This window comes from Leopardus geoffroyi, chromosome B1, assembly GCF_018350155.1.
Source record: "Leopardus geoffroyi isolate Oge1 chromosome B1, O.geoffroyi_Oge1_pat1.0, whole genome shotgun sequence".
Classification (NCBI taxonomy): domain Eukaryota; kingdom Metazoa; phylum Chordata; class Mammalia; order Carnivora; family Felidae; genus Leopardus; species Leopardus geoffroyi.
In genome coordinates this window covers 99,078,653-99,102,814 of record NC_059327.1, presented here as the reverse complement: position 1 = coordinate 99,102,814, position 24,162 = coordinate 99,078,653, and the positions used below count along the sequence as shown (strand labels likewise).

General features: G+C 34.2%; 1 protein-coding gene across 2 annotated transcripts in view; it reads left to right on the top strand.

Annotated features, from left to right (window-relative positions):
* The window catches only part of FAT4 (FAT atypical cadherin 4), a 175,711-nt gene that overhangs the window by 133,394 nt on the left and 18,155 nt on the right, over positions 1-24,162 (top strand). For both annotated transcript variants that reach the window (XM_045468084.1, XM_045468076.1), the window contains 3 exons: positions 873-5,222; positions 16,515-16,619; positions 20,557-20,864. In XM_045468084.1, the coding sequence (XP_045324040.1) occupies positions 873-5,222; positions 16,515-16,619; positions 20,557-20,864 (4,763 nt within the window). The remainder of the gene's footprint in view (positions 1-872; positions 5,223-16,514; positions 16,620-20,556; positions 20,865-24,162) is intronic.

The window sequence follows — 24,162 nt, the reverse complement described above, 5'->3', positions numbered from 1 at the left end:
TTTTCCTCATTAGACTTATTATAATTAGTAAGAATCACTGGCCTTAATAAAAGACTTTTCGCTTTTGTCACAAACTTTACTGTAGGGTATGAATACAGGTTTGGAAAAGGTTTTTTGAATGAGCACATCAAAAACATGTCCTTATGGCAGTTTTCCTGCGTATTTCTGCTACAATCTGTTTCATTGGCATTCATCCCAAGCACTAACTTTTGGAATCCAAATTGACTCCATTCTTCCTCAGTTCTTATTTCATACTACTTTATAATTGTTCTAATTGATTTATGAATATATGTATTCATATATGTATATATATTTTGTCTCCATGTGATAATAGATCAAAGATAAAAAGCATTTTGCCAAAAAATGGTGAATTAAGGAATCACAGTAATTTTAAAAAATGTATTAAAAATATTGTTGACTTGATTACATGTATGGTAAATCAAAGATACTTTAAGGCCTAAGAGAGCAATTATCTTTTTTCATTGGGCAGAAACGTAGCTCTTAGCAGAACTCACATAGTATCATGTTTGTTGAAAGTTGTCTTATGTACAATTTTTCTCCTAGGAACTATAATTCTGAATGATTAGCCATTGCTCTTCACTGTACTTTTCTCAAAGGCATACTGAAAAGTATTAAATCTAGTAGACCATATGGGTTTTAGTTAGAAAATGGCAGGTCAGCCCCTAAAGACTACCATTAAGTAGATTTGACTTGGGAACTTCAGAGATAATATAGGAGTTACTGTTCTTCCCAGTAATCATGAGAAAATTAAGTTATACTAGGGAGCAATATAATACTTTGTATACATTAATCCACTATCAAATGTTTTGTTTGGGTTCCATGTGATTATAACTACACTCCATCTTTTATAGGTTCGTTCGTCTTTGCGGTTACAGTCACAGATGCTGATATTGGACCCAATTCTGAGCTGCATTATTCTCTTTCGGGCAGAAACTCTGAAAAATTTCACATTGACCCACTGAGGGGAGCTATTATGGCAGCTGGACCACTAAATGGGGCTTCAGAAGTGACATTTTCTGTACATGTAAAAGACGGTGGCTCATTTCCAAAGACAGATTCTACCACAGTGACTGTTAGGTTTGTGAACAAGGCAGATTTCCCTAAAGTCAGAGCCAAGGAACAGACTTTCATGTTCCCTGAAAACCAGCCAGTCGGCACTCTTGTCACCACCATTACTGGGTCCTCCTTGAGAGGAGAACCTTTGTCCTATTATATTGCAAGTGGGAATCTCGGCAGTACATTCCAAATCGATCAGTTAACAGGGCAAGTGTCCATTAGTCAACCTCTAGATTTTGAAAAGATACAAAAATATGTTATATGGATAGAGGCCAGAGATGGAGGCTTCCCTCCTCTATCCTCTTATGAGAAACTTGACTTAACAGTATTAGATGTCAATGATAACTCCCCAGTTTTTAAGGAAGATCCATTTGTATCTGAAATATTGGAAAACCTCTCCCCTCGAAAAATTCTTACTGTTTCAGCAATGGATAAGGATAGTGGACCCAATGGACAGTTAGATTATGAAATTGTTAATGGCAACAAAGAACATAGTTTCACTATTAATCACGCCACTGGCGAAATTAGAAGCATTCGGTCGTTAGACAGGGAAAAAATATCGCAGTATGTGCTCACCATAAAGTCCTCGGACAAAGGCTCCCCTTCTCAGAGTACCTCAGTAAAAGTCATCATTAACATTTTAGATGAAAATGACAATGCCCCAAGGTTCTCTCAGATATTTAGTGCCTATGTTCCTGAAAATTCCCCTTTAGGATACACAGTTACACGTGTCACAACTTCTGATGAAGACATTGGTGTAAATGCAATCAGTAGATATTCTATAACGGACACAAGTCTTCCATTTACAATTAATCCCAGCACAGGGGATATTGTAATTAGCAGACCTTTAAATAGAGAAGATACGGACCGTTACAGAATCCGAGTTTCCGCACATGATTCTGGGTGGACTGTAAGTACAGATGTCACAATATTTGTGACAGATGTCAATGACAATGCTCCAAGATTTAGCAGACCCTCTTACTATTTAGATTGTCCTGAACTTACTGAAATTGGCTCCAAAGTGACTCAGGTATCTGCAACAGATCCTGATGAGGGATCAAATGGGCAAGTTTTTTATTTTATAAAATCTCAGTCAGAGTATTTCAGGATTAACGCCACCACAGGAGAGATTTTCAATAAACAGGTCTTAAAATACCAAAATGTCAGTGGCACCAGTAATGTGAACATCAACAGACACAGTTTTATAGTGACATCTTCAGATCGAGGTAATCCTTCATTACTCAGTGAGACAACAGTCACCATCAACACAGTGGACAGTAATGACAATGCACCACAGTTTCTTAAAGGTAAATATTTTACTCCGGTCACCAAAAATGTTAAAGTCGGTACGAAGTTAATCAAAGTTACAGCAGTAGATGATAGAGATTTTGGACTGAATTCTGAAGTGGAGTATCTGATTTCTAATGAAAATCATTTCGGAAAATTCAAGTTGGACAACAGTACAGGGTGGATTTCAGTAGCATCTTCCCTGATCTCTGACTTAAATCAAAACTTTGTGATTACTGTCACCGCAAGAGATAAAGGAAACCCTCCGCTTTCATCCCAAGCAACTGTTCAAATAATTGTCACTGAAGAAAACTACCATACGCCCGAATTCTCTCAAAGTCACATGAGTGCAACCATCCCTGAAAGCCATAGTATCGGGGCCATTGTCAGAACCGTTTCTGCAAGAGACAGAGATGCAGCGATGAATGGCTTAATTAGGTACAGTATTTCTTCAGGAAATGAAGAAGGCATTTTTGCAATCAATTCCTCCACAGGTATATTAACACTAGCCAAAGCTCTTGATTATGAGCTATGCCAGAAACATGAGATGACTATTACTGCAACAGATGGAGGATGGGTTGCAAGAACTGGTTACTGCAGCGTGACTGTAAATGTGATCGATGTGAATGACAATTCTCCAGTATTCTTCCCTGATGAATATTTCCCTACTGTTTTGGAAAATGCCCCAAGTGGAACAACAGTCATCCACCTAAATGCTACAGACGCTGATTCCGGAACCAATGCTGTGATTGCATACACCGTCCAGTCATCTGACAGTGACCTCTTTGTCATTGACCCTAACACAGGAGTCATCACCACTCAAGGCTTCTTGGATTTTGAAACCAAGCAGAGCTACCATCTTACTGTGAAAGCCTTCAATGTCCCTGATGAAGAAAGGTGCAGTTTTGCCACTGTTAATATACAATTAAAAGGGACAAATGAGTACGTGCCTCGCTTTGTTTCCAAACTTTACTATTTTGAAATCTCAGAAGCAGCTCCCAAAGGCACAACTGTTGGAGAAGTGTTTGCCAGCGACCGTGATTTGGGCACCGATGGGGAGGTACACTATTTGATTTTTGGTAACAGTAGGAAGAAGGGTTTCCAGATCAATAAGAAGACTGGGCAGATTTATGTTTCTGGCCTTCTCGATAGGGAAAAAGAAGAGAGGGTATCTTTGAAGGTACTGGCCAAGAATTCTGGCAGCATTAGAGGTGCCGATATAGACGAGGTCACTGTAAATGTCACTGTACTTGATGCCAATGACCCACCCATTTTTAGTTTAAACATCTACAGTGTTCAGATCAGTGAAGGGGTCCCAACTGGAACCCATGTGACATTTGTCAGTGCCTTTGACTCAGACTCTGTCCCCAGCTGGAGCAGGTTTTCTTACTTCATTGGATCAGGGAACGAAAATGGTGCCTTTTCCATTAATCCACAGACGGGACAGATCACTGTCACAGCAGAACTAGACAGAGAAACCCTACCTGTCTATAATCTCACGGTGTTGGCTATTGATTCAGGGACCCCCTCCGCTACAGGAAGTGCCTCCCTGTTAGTTACCCTAGAAGATATAAATGATAATGGACCTATGTTGACCATCAGTGAAGGTGAAGTTATGGAAAACAAACGCCCAGGAACTCTGGTGATGACCCTTCAGTCCACTGATCCTGATCTCCCTCCGAATCAAGGCCCTTTTACCTATTACTTGCTGAGCACAGGTCCTGCCACCAATTATTTTAGTCTGAACACTGCTGGAGTTCTGAGCACAACCAGAGAGATTGACAGAGAACAGATTGCAGACTTCTACCTGTCTGTGATTACTAGGGATTCTGGTGTTCCTCAAATGTCTTCCACAGGAACCGTGCATATCACAGTTATAGACCAAAATGACAATCCTTCACAGTCTCGGACTGTGGAGATATTTGTTAATTATTATGGCAATTTATTTCCTGGTGGGATATTAGGCTCTGTGAAGCCGCAGGATCCGGATGTGTTAGACACCTTCCACTGCTCCCTTACTTCAGGAGTTACAAGCCTGTTCAGTATTCCAAGGGGTACTTGTGATCTGAATTCACAGCCAAGGTCAACAGACGGCACATTTGATCTCACTGTCCTTAGCAGTGATGGAGTTCACAGCACAGTCACGAGCAATATCCGAGTTTTCTTTGCTGGGTTTTCTAATGCTACTGTGGATAACAGCATCCTACTGCGTCTCAGCATTCCAACAGTAAAGGACTTCTTGACTAACCACTACCTTCATTTTCTACGCATTGCCAGTTCCCAACTGACAGGCTTAGGGACTGCTGTGCAACTTTATGGTGCATACGAGGAGAACAATAGAACGTTTCTTTTAGCAGCTGTGAAACGAAACACTAATCAGTATGTGAATCCCAGTGGTGTAGCCACCTTCTTTGAAAGCATCAAAGAGATCCTTCTCCGGCAGAGTGGAGTGAAGGTAGAATCTGTGGATCATGACTCATGTGTTCACGGCCCATGTCAGAATGGAGGGAGCTGTATAAGAAGACTGGCTGTGAGCTCTGTATTAAAGAGCCACGAGAGTCTCCCAGTCATCGTTGTGGCCAACGAACCTCTGCGGCCTTTCTTATGCAAGTGTCTGCCAGGTTATGCTGGTAGCTGGTGTGAAATAGATATAGATGAATGCCTTCCGTCCCCTTGCCACAATGGTGGGACCTGTCACAATTTAGTGGGAGGATTTTCCTGCAGCTGCCCAGATGGCTTCACTGGCAGGGCCTGTGAGAGAGATGTCAATGAGTGCCTGCCTGGTCCCTGCAAGAACGGTGCTGTCTGCCAAAATGTTCCAGGAAGCTTCAACTGTGTTTGCAAAACTGGATACACAGGTATGACAACGTTTGGCTTTTTCACTAAGGCTTTAGTCGTGTCAAGTATAGTAGAAAGCAGTGTGTTTTGTCATTTGTAAATGGTTTTCCATAATCATAGCAAATGCTTTAAGTACTTACTATTGGCCTACACTGTTCTAAGGACTTTACCTGTATTTATTTTACTTACTTTTGACAAGAGACCCATGAGGTTGGGATAAATAGTTTCCAGTTTATACAGATAGCGAAGCTGAAGGAGAGAGAAGGTAAGTCAGTTTTCTAAGATGACCCAGATTTGTCATAGAGTCAGGTGGTAAGCCTACACAGTTACTTCCAGAGTTTAAGCTCTCAGTCTGCTAAATGTCTTGTACAAGAGCAAAAACCGTATAATGTCTTCAAATAAGAGTGTTCTCAAGTCTAAGGCATAAGGCCTGGACCATTTGATGTCCTAAATATGTCAACAATGGTTGTTGATTCTTTTATTTTATCGTCATCTTTTTTTTTTTTTTTTTGGTGTATCTTCATCATTTATATGATCTTTTAAAATCATTATTATTACTGAAATTTGATCCATATTTGAGGGCAGCAAGAGCAATGTGTTAAGATTGAAATTAAAATGCCATGTATTTCTACTAGTCAGGTAGAAGGCATAATACCTGACTTCTCTGGAAAATCACAACAGAACTGAACCACAATTTACCTTGACATTTTAGAAGCATAATAAAACACACAGCAGCAAATATGTTTCACTAGTCTTTGGCATTTTAACAGGGTATGATGTACAAATATACATATATCTCTATAAGTTTCTGTCTCTAATTAACTAGCTAGCTAGCTAGCTATCACCTATCATCTATCTACTAACTGATCAGTGGTTGGTTCACCTTCAATGTGTGTAAATATTGTGCTTTTAATAAGTCTGAGGAGAGAAAAATTCTCTGCTGTCGTTTGCACACTATACATTGTTAGTCCATATATATTACATTGGGTTGCTTTGCAGGGTTTATAAACACAATTTAAAGTACCAGCGAAATAGATAAAACCAGGACATAGTTTTGTTTTTCTTTAATTTGGTAAATATCTTGCAGAGTAATATTTCAAAAGAAGTGTTTATAAAAAAATACATTTAGATACTGTGTTTTCAAATAGGTGCCCATCATGTATATACGAATGGTTTTATATTTGAAGAATTGAATTGCTTGATAGTGACATAAAGCAAGTGTGAATGAGTCAAGGTTTAACATACAAGCTTTGCCTATTAACAAAATAATATCCTTGAAGTATAGATGAAAAGGTGCAACAATAATGTATAATGAAAAGAATCAGGAATTTGATAGTATTTGATTTAACTATAGCTTTTGGAAAGTCATTTAACCTTGCTGACCTTCAATTTCTCCATCTGCAAAATGAGATTAATTGTATTTACTTATCTTTCAGGCTTGTGGTAATGAATAAAGATAATGCTTGTAAAACGCCCACCAGAGTGTCCAGCATTCAATAACTAGTAATGTAAATTAGTTGTATTAGTAGTGGTGTTATAGAGGGGCAGCACAGAACTTCTAAAAAGACAGAAGCCTCAATGCACAAGTTGTGAATCCTACTACAGTTGTATTCTTAGCATCGTGAGTAATTTGGCTCCAAGTTATCAGTTCAGAATTTCTAGAAAATCTTCCTCAATCTTTCTACTCTAACCCCCAAAATTACTTCCTCTGTTGAAAATTCAACAATAAGGATTATTTTTGTCCATTTTAGTATAATATGCTCATTCACATTTAGATTTAAAATGAGTTTATACTTAGTCCTAAAATGAAAAATGTGTGAAGGCATTTGGTGGTAGATAGGAAACAGGGAAAGTACCGTGGGTATGAGCAAAAGCACCATATGCTGATTGCAGCATAAATGTTGCTTCATGATTGGGCATAGAACTAATTCTTTAACATTAATTCTTTCTTTCTTCATTACATTAGATTTAAACGTACATTGCCTACTTTTCTAAATGTAGTAGTTGTAACTTTTAGGAATACCTTTCTTTTCATTATGAAATATGCATATCATTTATTAGGTGGCTATTTAAAGCACTGCTTTAGGGGAGCTTGGGTGGTTCAGTTGATTAACCATCCCACTCTTGATCTTGGCTCAGGTCATGATCTCTCAGTTCATGAGTTCAAGCCCTGCATTGGGCTCTCCGCTGATAGCACAGAGCCTGGTTGGGATTCTGTCTCTCCCTCTCTGTCCCTTCCCAGCTTGTGCTCTCTCCTACTCTCTCAATATAGATAAATAAACTTAAAAAAAAAAAAAAAGCACTTCTTAAAGTCTTTGCATCATAGACATTATTATTCACTTAGTTATTCATTTAGTTCTCAAAATGCAATGAAACTGTATTATCACTATTATTATTCTTATTTTAAGGGCAAAAAATATTGGGATATTGGGTCTCAGATAGGTTAAAAGAGATTAAATAACTTGCCTCTTGCATGGCACAGAAGATGGTCTAAATGAGTCTTGACTATAAACTTGACTCCTTTCTCTTTTTTTTTTTTTTTATGTATGTGATTCTTCATCACATACTTTTTTATATGTATACAATTTTTATATTTTTTTCTTATATGTGATTTCTATATGTGATTGTTCATCACACATTTGTTCGTATTTGCTATAGAGTATTATGGCAAGTCCATGATATCTTTTGAGAACTTTTTCTACGTTTTTCTACTGGATCCTCACAAAAAGCATATGAGATAGTGTATTGGAATGAGATTGGTCAAGAACTGAAATTACTTCCAGACTTCTAGGTAGGAAGGTACTTAGTACTTGGAAATGGCTTACAATATCGTTAAACTGCCTAAGAATGAAGGTCAGGAAAATTCACCACTAACTTCAGCAATAAGAACGTTGCAGATACTGCAAGAAACCGCAACTGATCATCTTGTCTACCTGCAGTCTGCAAAGAGTCCCAAAACAGCCCCTGCTTTGCTTTCACTCTTCAGATATCATTCAACTCACCCTCTGGCAGAATCTAAACCTGAGCCCTGCTGGACAGGAATCTAGAAAAGAGAGTTTTGTGACTCCCAGGCCCTGTACTTCAGAAGGATAGGAATGATGCTGAGTGTCAAGAGATAATATCTGGCATAGAAAGATACTATTATTACTCCTATTTTATGTTGTAGAAAACTTAGCCTACACTCAGGTGACTCTAGAGCCAAAGCTTCCAAAGATTAGATCATAACCTCTGTCTGTTAGGAAAGTTATTTGAAGTTACAAAAATAGTTTGCAATTACTATGCAATTTTACATACTGTCCCTCTTTGTAGCTCATTTTAGTCTTCATTTGCATACTTGGAGATAATCCAACTGATCAAGAATGATGTAAAAAAACAAAGTCGAATGATTAATATGGATCTTTTATTTTTTTGAATTCATGTAATTCGTTGTTTTAAATTCTACATGCACAGTCCATCCAGTAAAACTAGCAGATCATTCAAGTCTGATAGTTTTAGTTTTGTTTTGTTTTATAGGAAACATAGTGACAAATTGTTATTCCATACACTAAATGAAGAATGTATTGTTCAAATGTCTGTATCTGTTTAATTCTTTGTAAAGGTAATGCCTGAAAGATCATTTTCAGTTATTCCTTCCAGGTAGTCTTCACCAGCTAACCTGACTTAAGGAAGATGGAGTAAATGCATCAAAACATTTTAAAGAGCTAATCAGCCATAAGACAAGATTGATACTTAAGCATATGTGTACCTCATAGAATGAATTTTTTTTCAACGTTTATTTATTTTTGGGACAGAGAGAGACAGAGCATGAACAGGGGAGGGGCAGAGAGAGAGGGAGACACAGAATCGGAAACAGGCTCCAGGCTCTGAGCCATCAGCCCAGAGCCCGACGCGGGGCTCGAACTCACAGACCGCGAGATGGTGACCTGGCTGAAGTCGGACGCTTAACCGACTGCGCCACCCAGGCGCCCCCTCATAGAATGAATTTTTAAAAATATTTATTGCAGTCAGCTTTAGTTTTGTTAATATTAATTAAGTACTAATGCTTTAGTAAAGCTTTCTCCAAAGCCTGTGTATATTAATATCAGATCATGAGAACGAATTCCAAACACCTATATTTTTTACTCTGTTTACTGTTTTGTAATTTAATCTGTATTTCTTTAATGGTTTTAACTTTTTTTTAGTATTTATTTATTTTTGAGAGAGAGACAGAGTGTGAGCAGGGGAGGAGCAGAGAGATAGGGAGACACAAAATCTGAAGCAGGCTCCAGGCCCCCAGCTGTCTGCACAGAGCCCGACGTGGGGCTTGAACTCATGAACCGTGAGATCATGACCTGAGCCAAAGTAGGATGCTTAACCAACTGAGCCACCCAGGCACCCCCCCCCTTAAAGGGTTTTTAAAGTCTGTGGCATTACAAATTGAAACTGTGAGATTTTCTTAAACTTTATGTTTAAAATAATCCTCAGATATTTCCCCAACTCTCTCTCTCTCTCTCTCTCTCTCTCTCTCTCTCTCTCTCACACACACACACACACACAACCACTGCATATTTCATATGAAGTTAGAAACTGTGCTGAAGATTGAAAGAGTGAGTGGCTTATGCACTGACACAAACCAAGAGACTTTATCCTAAGAATCCTACAGGGGGTGATTAAGTGTTAGCTGAACAAGGATTTTGTGTGAACGTCCTCTAGAGGTCTAAGTATAAAAATGAAAATTATGGAACAAACACAATAAAAAGATTTGAAGGGATGTAGTGATTACCACATTGCCACCAGTATAGTCCTGATATATATGTATATACCATATATATATTTTAAATTTTATTTTCCAGTTGGTTATCATAGCATCACATAATACATATGAAATAAGGATTTTTTTAAATGAATGAGTGATTTAGAGGGAATGAATTTGTTTGTATAACTTGTCTTTCTGATCTGTTTTTCCTAATTACTAGAAAAATGATCAAAAGGAAATTGAAAAAAATAGATAGTGAGACTTCACATTCAGTAACAATCACTTCATGTTTCATTATTAAAAAACTGTTCTATAATTTAATTTTTATATCACTAAGTGGAACTTTGATTCACTATAATACAGGTTATTCGAAAGAATGAATCAATTTAGTATAGTATAGGACATGTGAAAAATTAATTTCTAGATTTTCACAAGGTTTAACAATACCAGAAATTACATCATTGTCGATATATACCTCAGTAAATCAAAAGAGAATATCTTTCATATATTCATACCTCAGAAGTTCATAACATGCCTCAGTTCCTCCTCCAGAGGAAATTAGCAACTACAAATCCAGTATTTCTCTTCCTATACAAATGAAAATTTCTCGCATTTAATAGAAGACTAATTAGAAAGCACAATTGGAGTCAGTAACCACTTATCATTTGTCTTCCTGCTCTAGGTTTCCACTGTTTGTAGCACAATGTTGCATTGAGTCATTCACATAGGAATGGATGGTGTTATAAAATGCAGCAGGTAGATGGAGCTTATTCCCAAATCTGGGTCTCTCCTAACAGAATTAGTTCATAGCCCCTTTAACCTTTCCCATCCACTTTCACACATCTGGATGCATTTTAGGTGTGGTATTTGGAGTCGTGCCAGGGTGTATTACCATATGGAGAAGTTTTCCTATGCTCTCAAGTAAGTCCTGATATTTCAGAGCATGAGATATGTCCATTCATCACTTTTATGACATTTGACAGTATAAATAGGAATTTTTTTCCAGACATATATAAAGTTATAAACAGGTTGTGCATAGTAATTTTACTGAAAAACTTGGCAAACATTTGCTTTCATGAAGATGGGAGTTGTAACTGAGTCATTCTTTCAAAATCACAACAGTCATACGTGGATGTTGTCAATGATCATGTGACAAGAAAACCATAGAACATAAACAAAATGTAGCGAATAGATAGGAAATGAAAATTTCTGGGAGATATGGAAGAGTGGCTCATTTCTTGTTTTGATTACTTTACTTTAAAATATGATTTGCAACTTACAAAAGCATTAATAAGAGGCTTCCAGAAGCTTAAATGCTTCTTATTTCTGCAGAAAACAAACATGTATTTGTAAACTTGTCATGGATATTATGAATGTGATTATACATCATCATCTGTAGCCTCATTGAAATTGTATTTGTACATGTTTTAAAATACAAAAATAAAATATTTTTCCCCTTTGCCTTTCTTTCTAGCAGCTCTTAAACATGATATTTTTGCTTTCTCTTGATGTAATAAAACAAAATACTATTTGATTAGGATATTTAGATGAGCTATCTTCATAGTTTTTTTCACAATAATAGGAAACATTTAATAGTGTGAATAAAAGCTACTTTCTGCAAAAATAGTAAAAAAGCTTATAAGCGTAAATATTCAGAATAAATAACATATATATCATAGAAATAGGTTTATTTATTTTTTTAATTTTTAATTTACTTTATTTATTTTTTAAATTTACATCTAAATTAGTTAGCATATAATGCAACAATGATTTCAGGAGTAGATTCCTTAGTGCCCCTTACCCATTTAGCCCATTCCCCCTCCCACACCCCCTCCAGCAACCCTCAGTTTGTTCTCCATATTTATGAGTCTCTTCTGTTTTGTCCCCCTCCCTGTTTTCATATTATTTTTGTTTCCCTTCTCTTATGTTCATCTGTTTTGTCTCTTAAATATCAGTGTTTTTGTTTTGTCTCTTCATACCAGTGAAGTCATATGATTTTTGTCTTTCTCTGACTGACTAATTTCACTTAGCATAATACCCTCCAGTTCCATCCACGTAGTTGCAAATGGCAAGATTTCATTCTTTTTAATTGCTGAGTAATACTCCATTGTATATATATACCACCTCTTCTTCATCCATTCATCCATTGATGGACATTTGGGCTCTTCCATACTTTGGCTATTGTTGATAGTGCTGTTATAAACACAGGGGTGCATGTGTCCCTTCGAAACAGCACCCCTGTATCCCTTGGATAAATGCCTAGTAGTGCAATTGCTGGGTCATAGGGTAGTTCTATTTTTAGTTTTTTGAGGAACCTCCATACTGTTTTTCAGAGTGGCTGCACCAGCTTGCATTCCTGTAGAATTATATTTATTAATAGTATAATCAATTTAGATATAAAATGGACTTTAATAGTTTCACATAGTCTCCTTTCTACCTATGTACAAATACAAGAGGTGCAAAAATAATATTCGTTGTGATATAATATATTACGTACAGTCTAAGATATTAAAGTGAAGCCTACACGGGCTGTCAGATATCAGAAATCATATTCTCATAGCTGGATAAATTAGCAGATAAGAATAAGTGTGCTGCTCCACATAATGGAGCAATGGAACACTGAAATGTTCCATTGGGATGAATGAAACTTGAATATGCGTCCTTGTTGAAAAGACCATAGGTGATCACAGAACGGTCAGTTTATGAATTCATCATAACTTCTGCCCCAAACGTGAAGATACATGCTAAATCTATTTTGTAAGTTTAAACTATAATCTTGGAAAGTCTGTAGATACACTGGCCTCCAATTATGCATTATCTTCAGCATTCCCATTCTCCAGGTGCTAAGAGCTTATACTTCTTGAAGCACACATCCTTCTATCTATGATAAATAATTTATATCAGTACAATTAATTGATGGATGTCAAAGGACTTAGACCAGTTTAAGTTTGTAAACAGCTGCTGTCACAACTAACATATCTTCATAGAACAAGGCCTTTTGAGTTCCAGATCCTTGAGTTTGAGATCCTTTTCTTTGTGCAAGCCCTATCAGTGTACTCCAAAGCCTCAAGGCTATGGCAAATATTGTTAATAGACTTGCAGCTTTAATTAAGTTAATGACCCAAGATTTAGCTTTATATGGATTCTCCAACACATCAGTTTATTTTCTATGTTAGAGTAATTCAAACTGCTGCGTTCTCTAATAAACATTATGCCATTAACACAAGTATTTAAGTAGATAGATGTTTGCAGAACTTGCTGCTGACTTCTAACTGGATAATAGAGCATGAACTTTCCAAACATAAGAAATTTGCAACTGAAGGCTTTCTTTTGATTCTACGTAAAATTATGACATCTTTCCTTCATTACACAAGTCTTTTTAATAATAATTTAAATTTCAACATTGAGTTTTTTAAACTATGTTTTTGTATCTAGTATGGCAACTTCTTTGAAATTCACTAATTATTAAAAACAACCTCATTAAATGGAGTACTCAAACTAAATTTTTGAATGGTAAATAATTTACATACTGTAATACCAACATTTAAGACTATTTTTCTCAAACTCAACAATAAATCCATTTATTTAACCCCTACCAAAGTCACTTTTCACATTTTTAAAAATATTTATCTACTAGGGAAAAGTAAGAAAATAAAGCTCTGGTTTCAATTAAAACGTAAAATGAAAGACTGAATTTTTCTCTTATAACTGTCTATTTAAATTGTTGTATACTCAAAGAATCAGATTCCATTGAGAATTTATTTTAACTTTTAAAAGAAATTCATTCTCAAACTAATATTTTCTTAGTTTGTAGTTTCTTCTGCAATTTCCATAGTTGCTATATGTTTTAATACATGAGTAAGTCTACCTAATTTGGGTTTTTTTTTTCCATTTTTAATTTTGGACTGAAATAGCCTATAGTATATATTTAAATTAAATTCAGATGTCTATATTAAATTCTAATTTTGTGAGGGGTAAATAAGATAACTAATTTATATAAATTACCAAAAAAAAAAAAACACACCTGATTTTCTTTTGTTGTTGTTGTTTACACAAGTTTAAAAGGTAGTCTTTCCCAACAGGATTCTAAAGAGGATGTATTTGAGATTTATAGTATCAATGACTTGGGCTTTTATACACAGATATTTTTCTTGGAGGAACTTTAAGTCCAAATATTTGAGTATTGTTCATGCCCGTGCTCCCTAAATTGGTTACTCTTTGCTCCCCGTTTCCAGTCATCAAAAAGTAAAGCTATAATTTTGGAACCCACTAACTTGTTTTCACAATATAAGTGTTCTACTGACTGCATTTGTCCAGTATGTTAATCTATGTACACATGACCCTTAAACAATACACTTTTGAACTGTGCAGGGTCCACTTCACATGTATATATATATATATATTTTTTTGATAAATATAGTACAGTATTATAAACGTATTTTCTCCTTCCTTTTCATTTTCTTAATAACATTTTATTTTCTCAAGGTTACTTTATTATAAAAATACACTATATTAATACATATTTAAAACGTGTTAATTGACTATGTTATTGGCAAGGCTTCTGATCGACAGCAGGCTGTTAGTAATTAACTCTCGGGGGAGTCAAAAGTTATATGTGGATTTTCACCTGAGGGGGGGGTCGGCTTCCTTAAAAACCCTGTATTGTTCAAGAACAACTGTACTCAATACATGCTACTTTTAACATAATTCTAAAAGAAATTTTCAAAAGGAAAAAAAAAAAGAAAATGAAACCTTATTTAGTCCCATAACACATGTGAAAATTATGTATGTTCTTATAGTGGAGAAAAATACAAGTAGTGGATATGACTTTCCTGATAACAAATAAATAATTAAAAGTACAGCCCATAGGCCTTATTTATTGGGCAATACTAATATTTGATTAAAGAAAAAAATTCACTTCTCTAGAATGGTCTGTCAGAACTCCAATTGGAAAACGCCACAGGAAAGAGTTCTATGACATAGCATCTCTCTTATGATATTGTACAGGCTTATAATAAAGTTCTTCTGCCTGTTTCTCAAATATAACTAATTGCTATAATGCTTAAAACCCAATTTCTGTGCCTCTAGATTGGTAACTTGTTTATTTTCATTATTTCCCTTTAGAATGGAAAGGTATTCTAAAATTGTTACTGTTTTACCTTTTAAGGAGGTTCCCAATTTTATTTATAAAGAAAAAATGTTGTTTATGACCCTATGATGTAGAGAAACATGTTTAGTTAGCAATGCCATGCATTCTGACTCATGCTTATAATTTTAACTGGAACAATTGTGGCTACATAATCAAGCCACAAAAACAGAACTAAATTAAACAAAATTTTGACTATGTTTTAAGCATAGTAATCATGATAAAATGGATTATCTATGCTCATAGAAACATTTCTAGTTCTTATACTAAGAAGTAGAAAATAACTTTCTGGAAAAAAACTCTATTTAATTAAATAACTAAACCCTCATATCAATAAGTGGAAATTAACAAAGAACTCTATACCATCTTATTGTTTCTGGGAATTGGAAAACTAGAAGCTATTCTAACAAATAAGTCATTACAGTATTTTAAAATTATAGAAAAGTGACATTAGAACAACCAAAAACAGATAGGACTGACCATAAACTCTAAATTTGGCCTACCAAGTGGTTAAGTATTCACCCACAGCTTTGCAAAACCTAGATATGGGAGCAGACCTACATTGGTCTTGTGCCATAGTTTTGCAATTTCTTAGGCAAAAATATTAGACTTCAAGAGCCTCTTCTTTTTCATCTGTGAAATGTAAAAGTTTCCTATTGTTTGGATTAATCTCCCCCATTAAAATGGAAATGCCATGTTCTGACACTTAACTGCTTTTTTTTTTTTTGACTGCCATATCCCCATCTTAGAAGATGGCCAGTAATAGTTAATTAATATTAATGGATTTAAAATCTATGAGGAGTTCTTGGATACTGAATGATGTGCTGGTTGTGTATGAATGTTTTAGAAAAAAGACAAGGTATCCATAACTTGTAGTCAAGAGTAAATCTTAAGTATTTGAAATATATGATGTGTTTCTGGATTTCTTATTCTGTTTTACAACAGAAATTTTTAAGTGAAGGGATATTTCGGAGAGGGAAAATATTTTAGTTCGACAAATAAGCTAAATGAAATTGATTCTTACCTTTAAAAAAATCTGAGTCAAGGAAATCTCTACAGTGAGAATTATACTATAGAACTTTCAAATCTCATTATAAAATTGAAAAAAGAAGCAACACTGACAAGAGAAAATAAGTTCAGTGAAAACATTTAAATATGTTCACATTTGTGATTTTCCTGAAAACAGTAGTTCCTTCCAAGATGATTATATAAATTATTTCCCAACTATTTTAATGCACATCTTTACACTGAGACAAGTAAATAGGATCTTGAACTCCGAGGTATTCCAATTTTCTCATGGCAAGTAAAATGTTCTTATATTTCTTTTCTCCAAGATATGATCTCTCAGAACAGATTTTTACATATGGTTATGCAGTAATGGTATCAATATGTTTGCATAAGATTTTTAAAAATGAATTTGATGCTTTTCAGGGAAACTGTGTGAATCTTCAGTCAATTACTGTGAATGTAACCCCTGTTTTAATGGAGGTTCCTGCCAAAGTGGTGTGGAGTCATACTATTGCCATTGTCCATTTGGTGAGTTCAGCTTATTTATTGATATAAAATATCAATCTATTTTGGCATACAGTTTAGCAATTTTATTTTATTGTGGCCATGAGTGATTAAGAAAATATTAGTTGTTTTACACAGGAGGTTTTAACAAAATGAAGGTACAAAGGTTTGATACTTTTTTAAAAAGTTAATTATGGAATGCCCTTGAATATATTGCTTTGATTATTACTAGAAAAGTAATTGATGCAAGAAAATTGAATTTGATGTTGTCTCCTCAGGACATTTCCCTTCAATATTTATGGATGACTTCTTTTTAGCCTGGAACATATCAAAGAAAAAATCTTTTAAAGCACTCTATGACGTCACTCCCTACTTAAAATCTTTAAGGATAATTAATCGAATTGTTTTTTGTTTTGTTTTGCTTTTTTTTTTTTTACATTAATTCATCCACTTCTAATAGAAGGATTTAATAACTAGACATGCAATTTTCATGACAGGCTTTTTGTAGATACTACCAAATAACTAATCAAAATTCAGACTAATAATGTCTTTTTTGAAAAAGAAAGTTGTTACAATTTTTTTTTTTTTAACACATTAGTATCTATTGACCATACTGGAATGAACTAAAAGATTTCTTTCAGATCTCACTCAAATGTTATCCAGCACTGAGACCACCAAGGCCTATGAAAACAGCTTTGGAGCAAGCTTTTATTTTAACCTGGGTTGTTTCAGCGCTTTGTGATTATTCCATTTATTTAAGGGATACCTTACCCCACAATATAGTATTCATCCCCAGATGTCCTACAGTAATTAAAGACCCTAGTCTCTCTCCATAAACAAGAGAAGAGAAAGATATTTTGTAGTCTTTTGAGCATATCATTGTGCTGTATGGACTCTGAAAAGTGAATCTCAACATACATTGGAGAGTAGAATTTAAAACAGAATCTGAGATTTCTAGTAAAAGTAAAATGTAGTGTTAATTCATTTTCAAATAACTCCATGACTCTATCTAGTTTTATCTTCGCAAAGCACAACATCAGCAGAATGATAAAGGAAAACAGAATATAAGTATCTAATTGTGAGCCATGCCTTTAGCAGTGGTTCTGAGGTCCAGAAATTGAGGACTTTCTCTAAAGTCAAAAAAATAAAAATGAAACAAAACTGCCCCAAGATGATATAGTAACTAGAACACAATATTATTTTCAGTTCAGTGACGTTTACAGGATCCCTGCTTTTAAAAAATTTTTTTTTTGAGGTTCTCACCAACAATGCCTCTGAAGCAATGAAAAGTAGATTAAGGTCAAAATAACCACAACTTTAGATCTTCTAAAAACTTCTTTCAGTAATCTCTTATAATCCTAAAGGGTGCTGCTTTCTATAGATAACCACAAGCAGGTTTCATGGTTTAACTTGTATTTGGAATGAAAGATAAGGGGATTGGAATGCAAAGTGGAAAACATGAATTTTCAAGTGACTGAAGAAAGGTTTTTACATTTTTAGAGATTGCATTGCATTTCAGTTGCAAATATGAAGATTTAAGATAATTGATACCAAATAGAAACAAGTCATTGCTGCAGTGTAGCTGATACAACAATCGTTGCCTATGGGGCAAAAGTGTTTGGGGTCCAAATGGACCTTGCCTTCACCCTACCTGAGTTCCCCAGGGAAAGCGGACTAGCACAACAATGTAAATTGGAGGCAGATCACACACAGCTGGCAACAGATTTCTCCCACTGTTTCTTCCAGTGGCAAACAAACAAACAAACAAACATTATGTAAACTTTGACATTGTCAGTTGGCAATAGAAGATGTACAAAAGAAAAGAAAACAGAAAACCTTAAAACAATAATACATGACTGGAGACCAGAAAGAATTAAAGGATAAAGTATTTTCCTTTTCAAATTGAATGTGGGTGAACCATACAAATACAAATGACAGATGGAATGCCTCAAACAAATAGCTGGAGGTAGTTACACATGCATCCTATAAAACAACATCCTAACTGTAATTTTGAAATTGGGAAAAAATTTTGCACTGTTTACTTTCTCATCAGTGAAGGATGTGTTGTTTGGATTTTTAAAATTTTTTCAGATTTTTATTTTTTTGGATTTTGTTTTAGAAAAGCATAAAGTGCTTACGATTTTATAAAGGAAGCCTGTATAATTATAACTTCCTATGTATGTATATATATGTATAACTATCCACACACAAAATATTCCTTATTAGAGTAATTTTAGTAATTTCACCTGATCTTTATGTAGATTTATTTCACAGCATTTCATTTGGAGGGCTGTGTTAAAATCTTCATTAAATTTTATTTTATTTTAAAAACAAGAATGTACCTTTCTCTGAGAAAAATATTCCATAAACAAATATTTTCATGAATCAATTTGTATCTAGTGCCTACTTGAATAAAAATGTAGGACATCTGTCCAGTATGTATATTCTTTTTGCATAAATCAATTTTTAAGCACATGTTCATATTTTTAATTAGAAGAGGCCTAAGAGAACACACAGCACGGTTTTTTACTCAATAGTCTATTTCATTTCTATGCTCCATCTCTGCTTGTTATTTTAACTTTCATTACTCTTTCTGTATATATAAGCAAGATATATGTAATATAGTAAATGAACATTTAATATAAACAAAATTAAAAATTTGTGTATATATGTTATATATATACACATTATTAATTATATAGTAATATATGATATATATCATATATTTATGATATATAAATAAATGTATGAAATATTGACAATAGATATAATTTCTATTATATGTTTGCTTTTTTCCTTCATGCAGCTAATGTTTAGAAATAACTCATACGCATATTTCCTACGTATTTATGATTATTATCTCAGCCTTGACAGAGAAGGAAAAGATAAACAACACAAGCTTTTACAGCAACTTCTAGGCCATTTTAATTTAAAGAACATTTGGATATAAAATGTGATGTAGTCAAAACAACTAGACAATCAGTAGATCTGGCCTCAAATTCTGGCTCTGTCTCCCATGGTTTTGTGACCTCAGGCAAGTTTTAAATATTCTGTAAAATGATGGCATTAGTTTCTTCTAGCTTAACAATTCCCTGACTAAATTTAACGCATTTACAAGAGATATACAGCCAAAATTAAGGAATGGAACCTTTGCCAGTTAATAAGAATCATGATGTATTGGCATGGGTTAATTTTCCAATCATTTGCTACAGTCTACTAATATTTGTGGGAAAAGAATTTTGGCGTAGCACTGTAACATCAATAAAACTCATTTTTCAAGTTTGAAAAAGAACCAGCACAAACAAGTGGGGATACTGGATTTCAAAAAAAAAAAAAAAAAAAAAAAAAGCAGAAAGCTATTTTAAAGTAGCCTGTTGTAAATCATACCCAAAGAAGGTATAAAGCAAGACAGAGATAAAAAAACTTAAGACAGTTATTTCCTTTCCTAAAAGCAGTGGTTCCCTAATCTAGTGGCTCTCGAAAATACCATGAGTATAGTGATTAATTCCTTTTGAAGGTCAAAACAAAATTTACCATCAATTGGATTAAAATTGTCTTTAAGAATTAAGTATTGTAAGGGAAGTATCTCAGTTGAAAATTACAGCATATTAGAACTTTGAAAATGGTGACAAACTAATTTTGAAAGTTTTCCAGGGAAGAAGTAACTTCAGACATACTCCATTCCACTAATTCTAATTTTTAGAAATGGGACCTACTTAGGTATGGTTTTTAGTTGGCCAAAGAGAAGCAAGTGCAGTGGTTCATCATCTCTCATATGCCTTAAAGATCATTGATTTGTTCTATTTCAATTTAATTTAGACAATATTCTTTGGAGAATAATACAAAATAAGGCTGGTAAAGCCTGGTTCATTATTGCAACATAAAAATATTTTACCAAAATCATTTACTAAAACTTCACTGGAATTTGATGTGTCAATTTGTCAATTTTTTTCATCTACAGGTGTCTTTGGAAAGCACTGTGAGTTGAACAGTTATGGATTTGAGGAGCTGTCATACATGGAATTTCCTAGCTTGGACCCCAATAACAACTATATTTATGTCAAATTTGCAACTATTAAAAGTCATGCTTTACTGCTTTACAACTATGACAACCAGACAGGGGACCGGGCTGAGTTTTTGGCCCTTGAAATTGCTGAAGAAAGATTAAGGTTCTCTTATAATTTAGGCAGTGGTACATATAAACTCACCACTATGAAGAAAGTGTCAGATGGACATTTTCACACTGTGATTGCCCGGAGAGCAGGAATGGTAAGACATTTCATTTTACATTAAAACTTGTTTTATTGTTGTACATCCAGTCAATCAGGCCTTCAAGTTAAAGCATGAATTAAGGTTCAAATTTAACCAGTTTTGGTATGAACTATAGCCACAAGTAGGTAATAATCTTTCTTTTGCTCATGACAGCTATGCCTGTCACAAAAAACAACTTGTCTCAAAAATAATAAAAGGAAGCAAAATAAATAAAACATCCTAGTGCATAAATATTCCATTTTATACATTTCCTATATATGTTTAAGGCCATGTCAGAACTGTACTTAAAATGGCTACTTTTGTCAGTATCCTTGTCCTAACTGAAGAAACAATTTAAAGACAAATGAAAAAAACTTTTCTGTAAATAAATTACTGATAAAAGATGATGCTAACACATATTCCAAAACAGTCGTGAGTAGTCCTTACTGCACTTAGCTCCTCAATATGCTGTCATCTGTGAGGTCTATCACATGAGACTGCAGTAAAATGAAGTTCTGTTTGCTGACTAGCTAAAGTATTTTTAGAATTATAAACTCAGTAATATTCAAGATTTCCATATTATATTCCACTTAATTATATGGCTCTCATGTTACAGCAAGACTGTATGTATTTATTTAGTACTTGTGTTCATTAAACAAGTACTTTTATCTTTGAAAAGGAAAATGCATGATGTATTTTACCTGTAAGTGTTTGAAACCATTTGATACAGAGCAATACATCTAGAATGGAAAGACGCACGCACACACACACACACACACACACACACATATATATATTTACTTACTTCCCAACTATCTCTTCATGGTTCCCCCACCCCCATTTTCAACAACTATCAAGGGTTTTTGAAAAAGTAAATGCTAACAAAAACTATTTTAAAATATTTTTGGATTTTATCATCAAACTTCTAAAATGATAACTGCTGTTTAAAATTTACATTCTACCCTGCATAGAAATAGAGTTAAAGGTTGAAGTCATGTATTAAAATAAACATTTGGGGCACCTGGGTGACTCAGTAGATTAAGCATCCGACTTCATCTCAGGTCATGATCTCGTAGTTCATAAATTGGAGCCCCTCTGCTGTCAGTGGGGAGCCCACTTTGGATCCTGTATTCCCTCTCTCTCTCTGCCCCTTCCCTGCTTAGGCACTCTCTCTCAAAAATAAATAAATATTTAAAATAAAAATTAGCCAAAAGAACAAAATAAATGCTCTGAAATCATTTTTTAAATGAAGAAATGTGATCTAAATGATTATAGTTTATTATTATAGATTATTGTCTCAGCTCTGTGACAATCCAGAAAAATATAAAAAATACAGTAAGTTATATAGTTTTGAAACTGATCAAACGAATCATATATTTGTCTGACAATAGAAATTTTTGGGCACTAAATTTTGGGACCACTTTATATTGTTGGACTACATATAAGCAATTTATAGAAAGAACATAGAAAATATTTCTGCTATTTTTTCTGTGATCCACAATTTTAAAAGAAAAACTTTTGTGCCCTTCCTAATTACAAATTTCATAAAGCCATAAGACAGGAGGAATCTTATTATATTGATTTTTTTTCTGACAAATATAAGTAACAAACAATCTTTATCAAAGGATCAAATTCCCCATTTGTTTTTAGCAGTACTTTAAATCCATGTGGGATTTTTTGGGGTTTTGTTTTGTTTGTTGTGTGTGTGTGTGTGTGTGTGTGTGTGTGTGTTTAATGGCATCAGATACAATGGCTTTTCTCTCCTCCACTCTAATATAACTTAGAAAAGAAGATTTTAAACAATTTTTTAAATACAGAAACACAAAGGACAAAAAAAAAAAAGGAATGATGATGGATATAAAGATGACCAGATGATTTTATCAACATCATCAAGGTTAGATGTTCAGATATTCATCCAGTGATATCTCCATATCCATTGTGTTACATTCAGGGTCTTACAAGGCTAGTAGTTGCAGTTTATTAAAATATAAGTGAGAAAACAATAAAAGTATTAGTGAAAATTTATGAATCATTTAAATTATATATTACTTTATATATTGTCTTCCATTTTCTTATGAACTTGGTATTAATATTCTGTAACTATAACTTTATTCTAACATATATTAATTTATAAAATGTTTACTTAAAAAATTACCCCCAATATTCTGAAAATGAGACCAAAACGAGAATAAAATTTAGTAACAGTAACTTATTTTTTTTAATGTTTATTTATTTTTGAGAGAGAGCATAAGGGGGGAGGGGCAGAGAGAGAGGGAGACACAGAATCTGAAGCAGAGAATCTGAAGCAGGCTCCAGGGTCTGAGTTGTCAGTGAGGAGTCCAGCCTGGGCCTTGAACCCACAAACCACCAGATAATGTCCTGAGCCGAAGTCCGAAGCTTAACCGACTGAGCCACCCAGGTGCCCCTAGTAACAGTAATTTAAAACATTGATATCCTAAAAATAATTTTTTTAAAAAATCTATTTGAAAAATACTCATTTGGAGACTGTATTTGATAATAATTCAAGATGGGTTGTGTTTTGAAAAGGGGTTGGGCAGAAAATCAAAATGTGGTCTATAAATGGGAATAATATCTCCACATTTTGGTATTATTGCAAGGATTAATATAAATTATATCTAAAATTTTATATATTGTTATATATTTTACATATAGTTTCCTTTATAAAAGTGTATATATTTTATATATTTTTAAATATTTGATATTAAATAGGTGCTTGTTGAATGTTAGTCATCCTGAGTTTTCAAAAACATGGCTCCATACATCCTTTTGAGGTTAGAAAAAATGTTTTAATCTCAATAAATTTTAATTATGAGTAGTGCCTAAAAAATCACTTCAGTGAATTCTAATAGGGGTATAACAAGCAAATCTTGGCAATAATAATTTTTTAGGTTAGTAATAAGTTAGTATGCACCTTCCTGCCTGAGCTTTTTTAAACCAGCCTAATACCAAACTAGTATTCTCAGAGGAAGACCTTTAGGAGAATACAAATTTAGAAAAGTCCAATATTCCTGATTATCCATTTACTCTGGCGTTATTGAAACAGACAGAATTAGAACAAGCATATGGAGTCTGGTATCGATATTGTATATTGGGGCTTACATTAGCCACAATGATTTCCTAATAATGACAGCATCCTAATGGGGCATAGCAGGTGGGAGATAACTATATTGCTAAGATATTGTCAACAGCCACTTATGTAGAATAGGTGATTTTATCTGATGACTTCCAAGGCCCCTTTAAATTTTATGACCATTTAATTCTATCTAAATTTAGGACTTGGGAGTAAGAGGGAAAG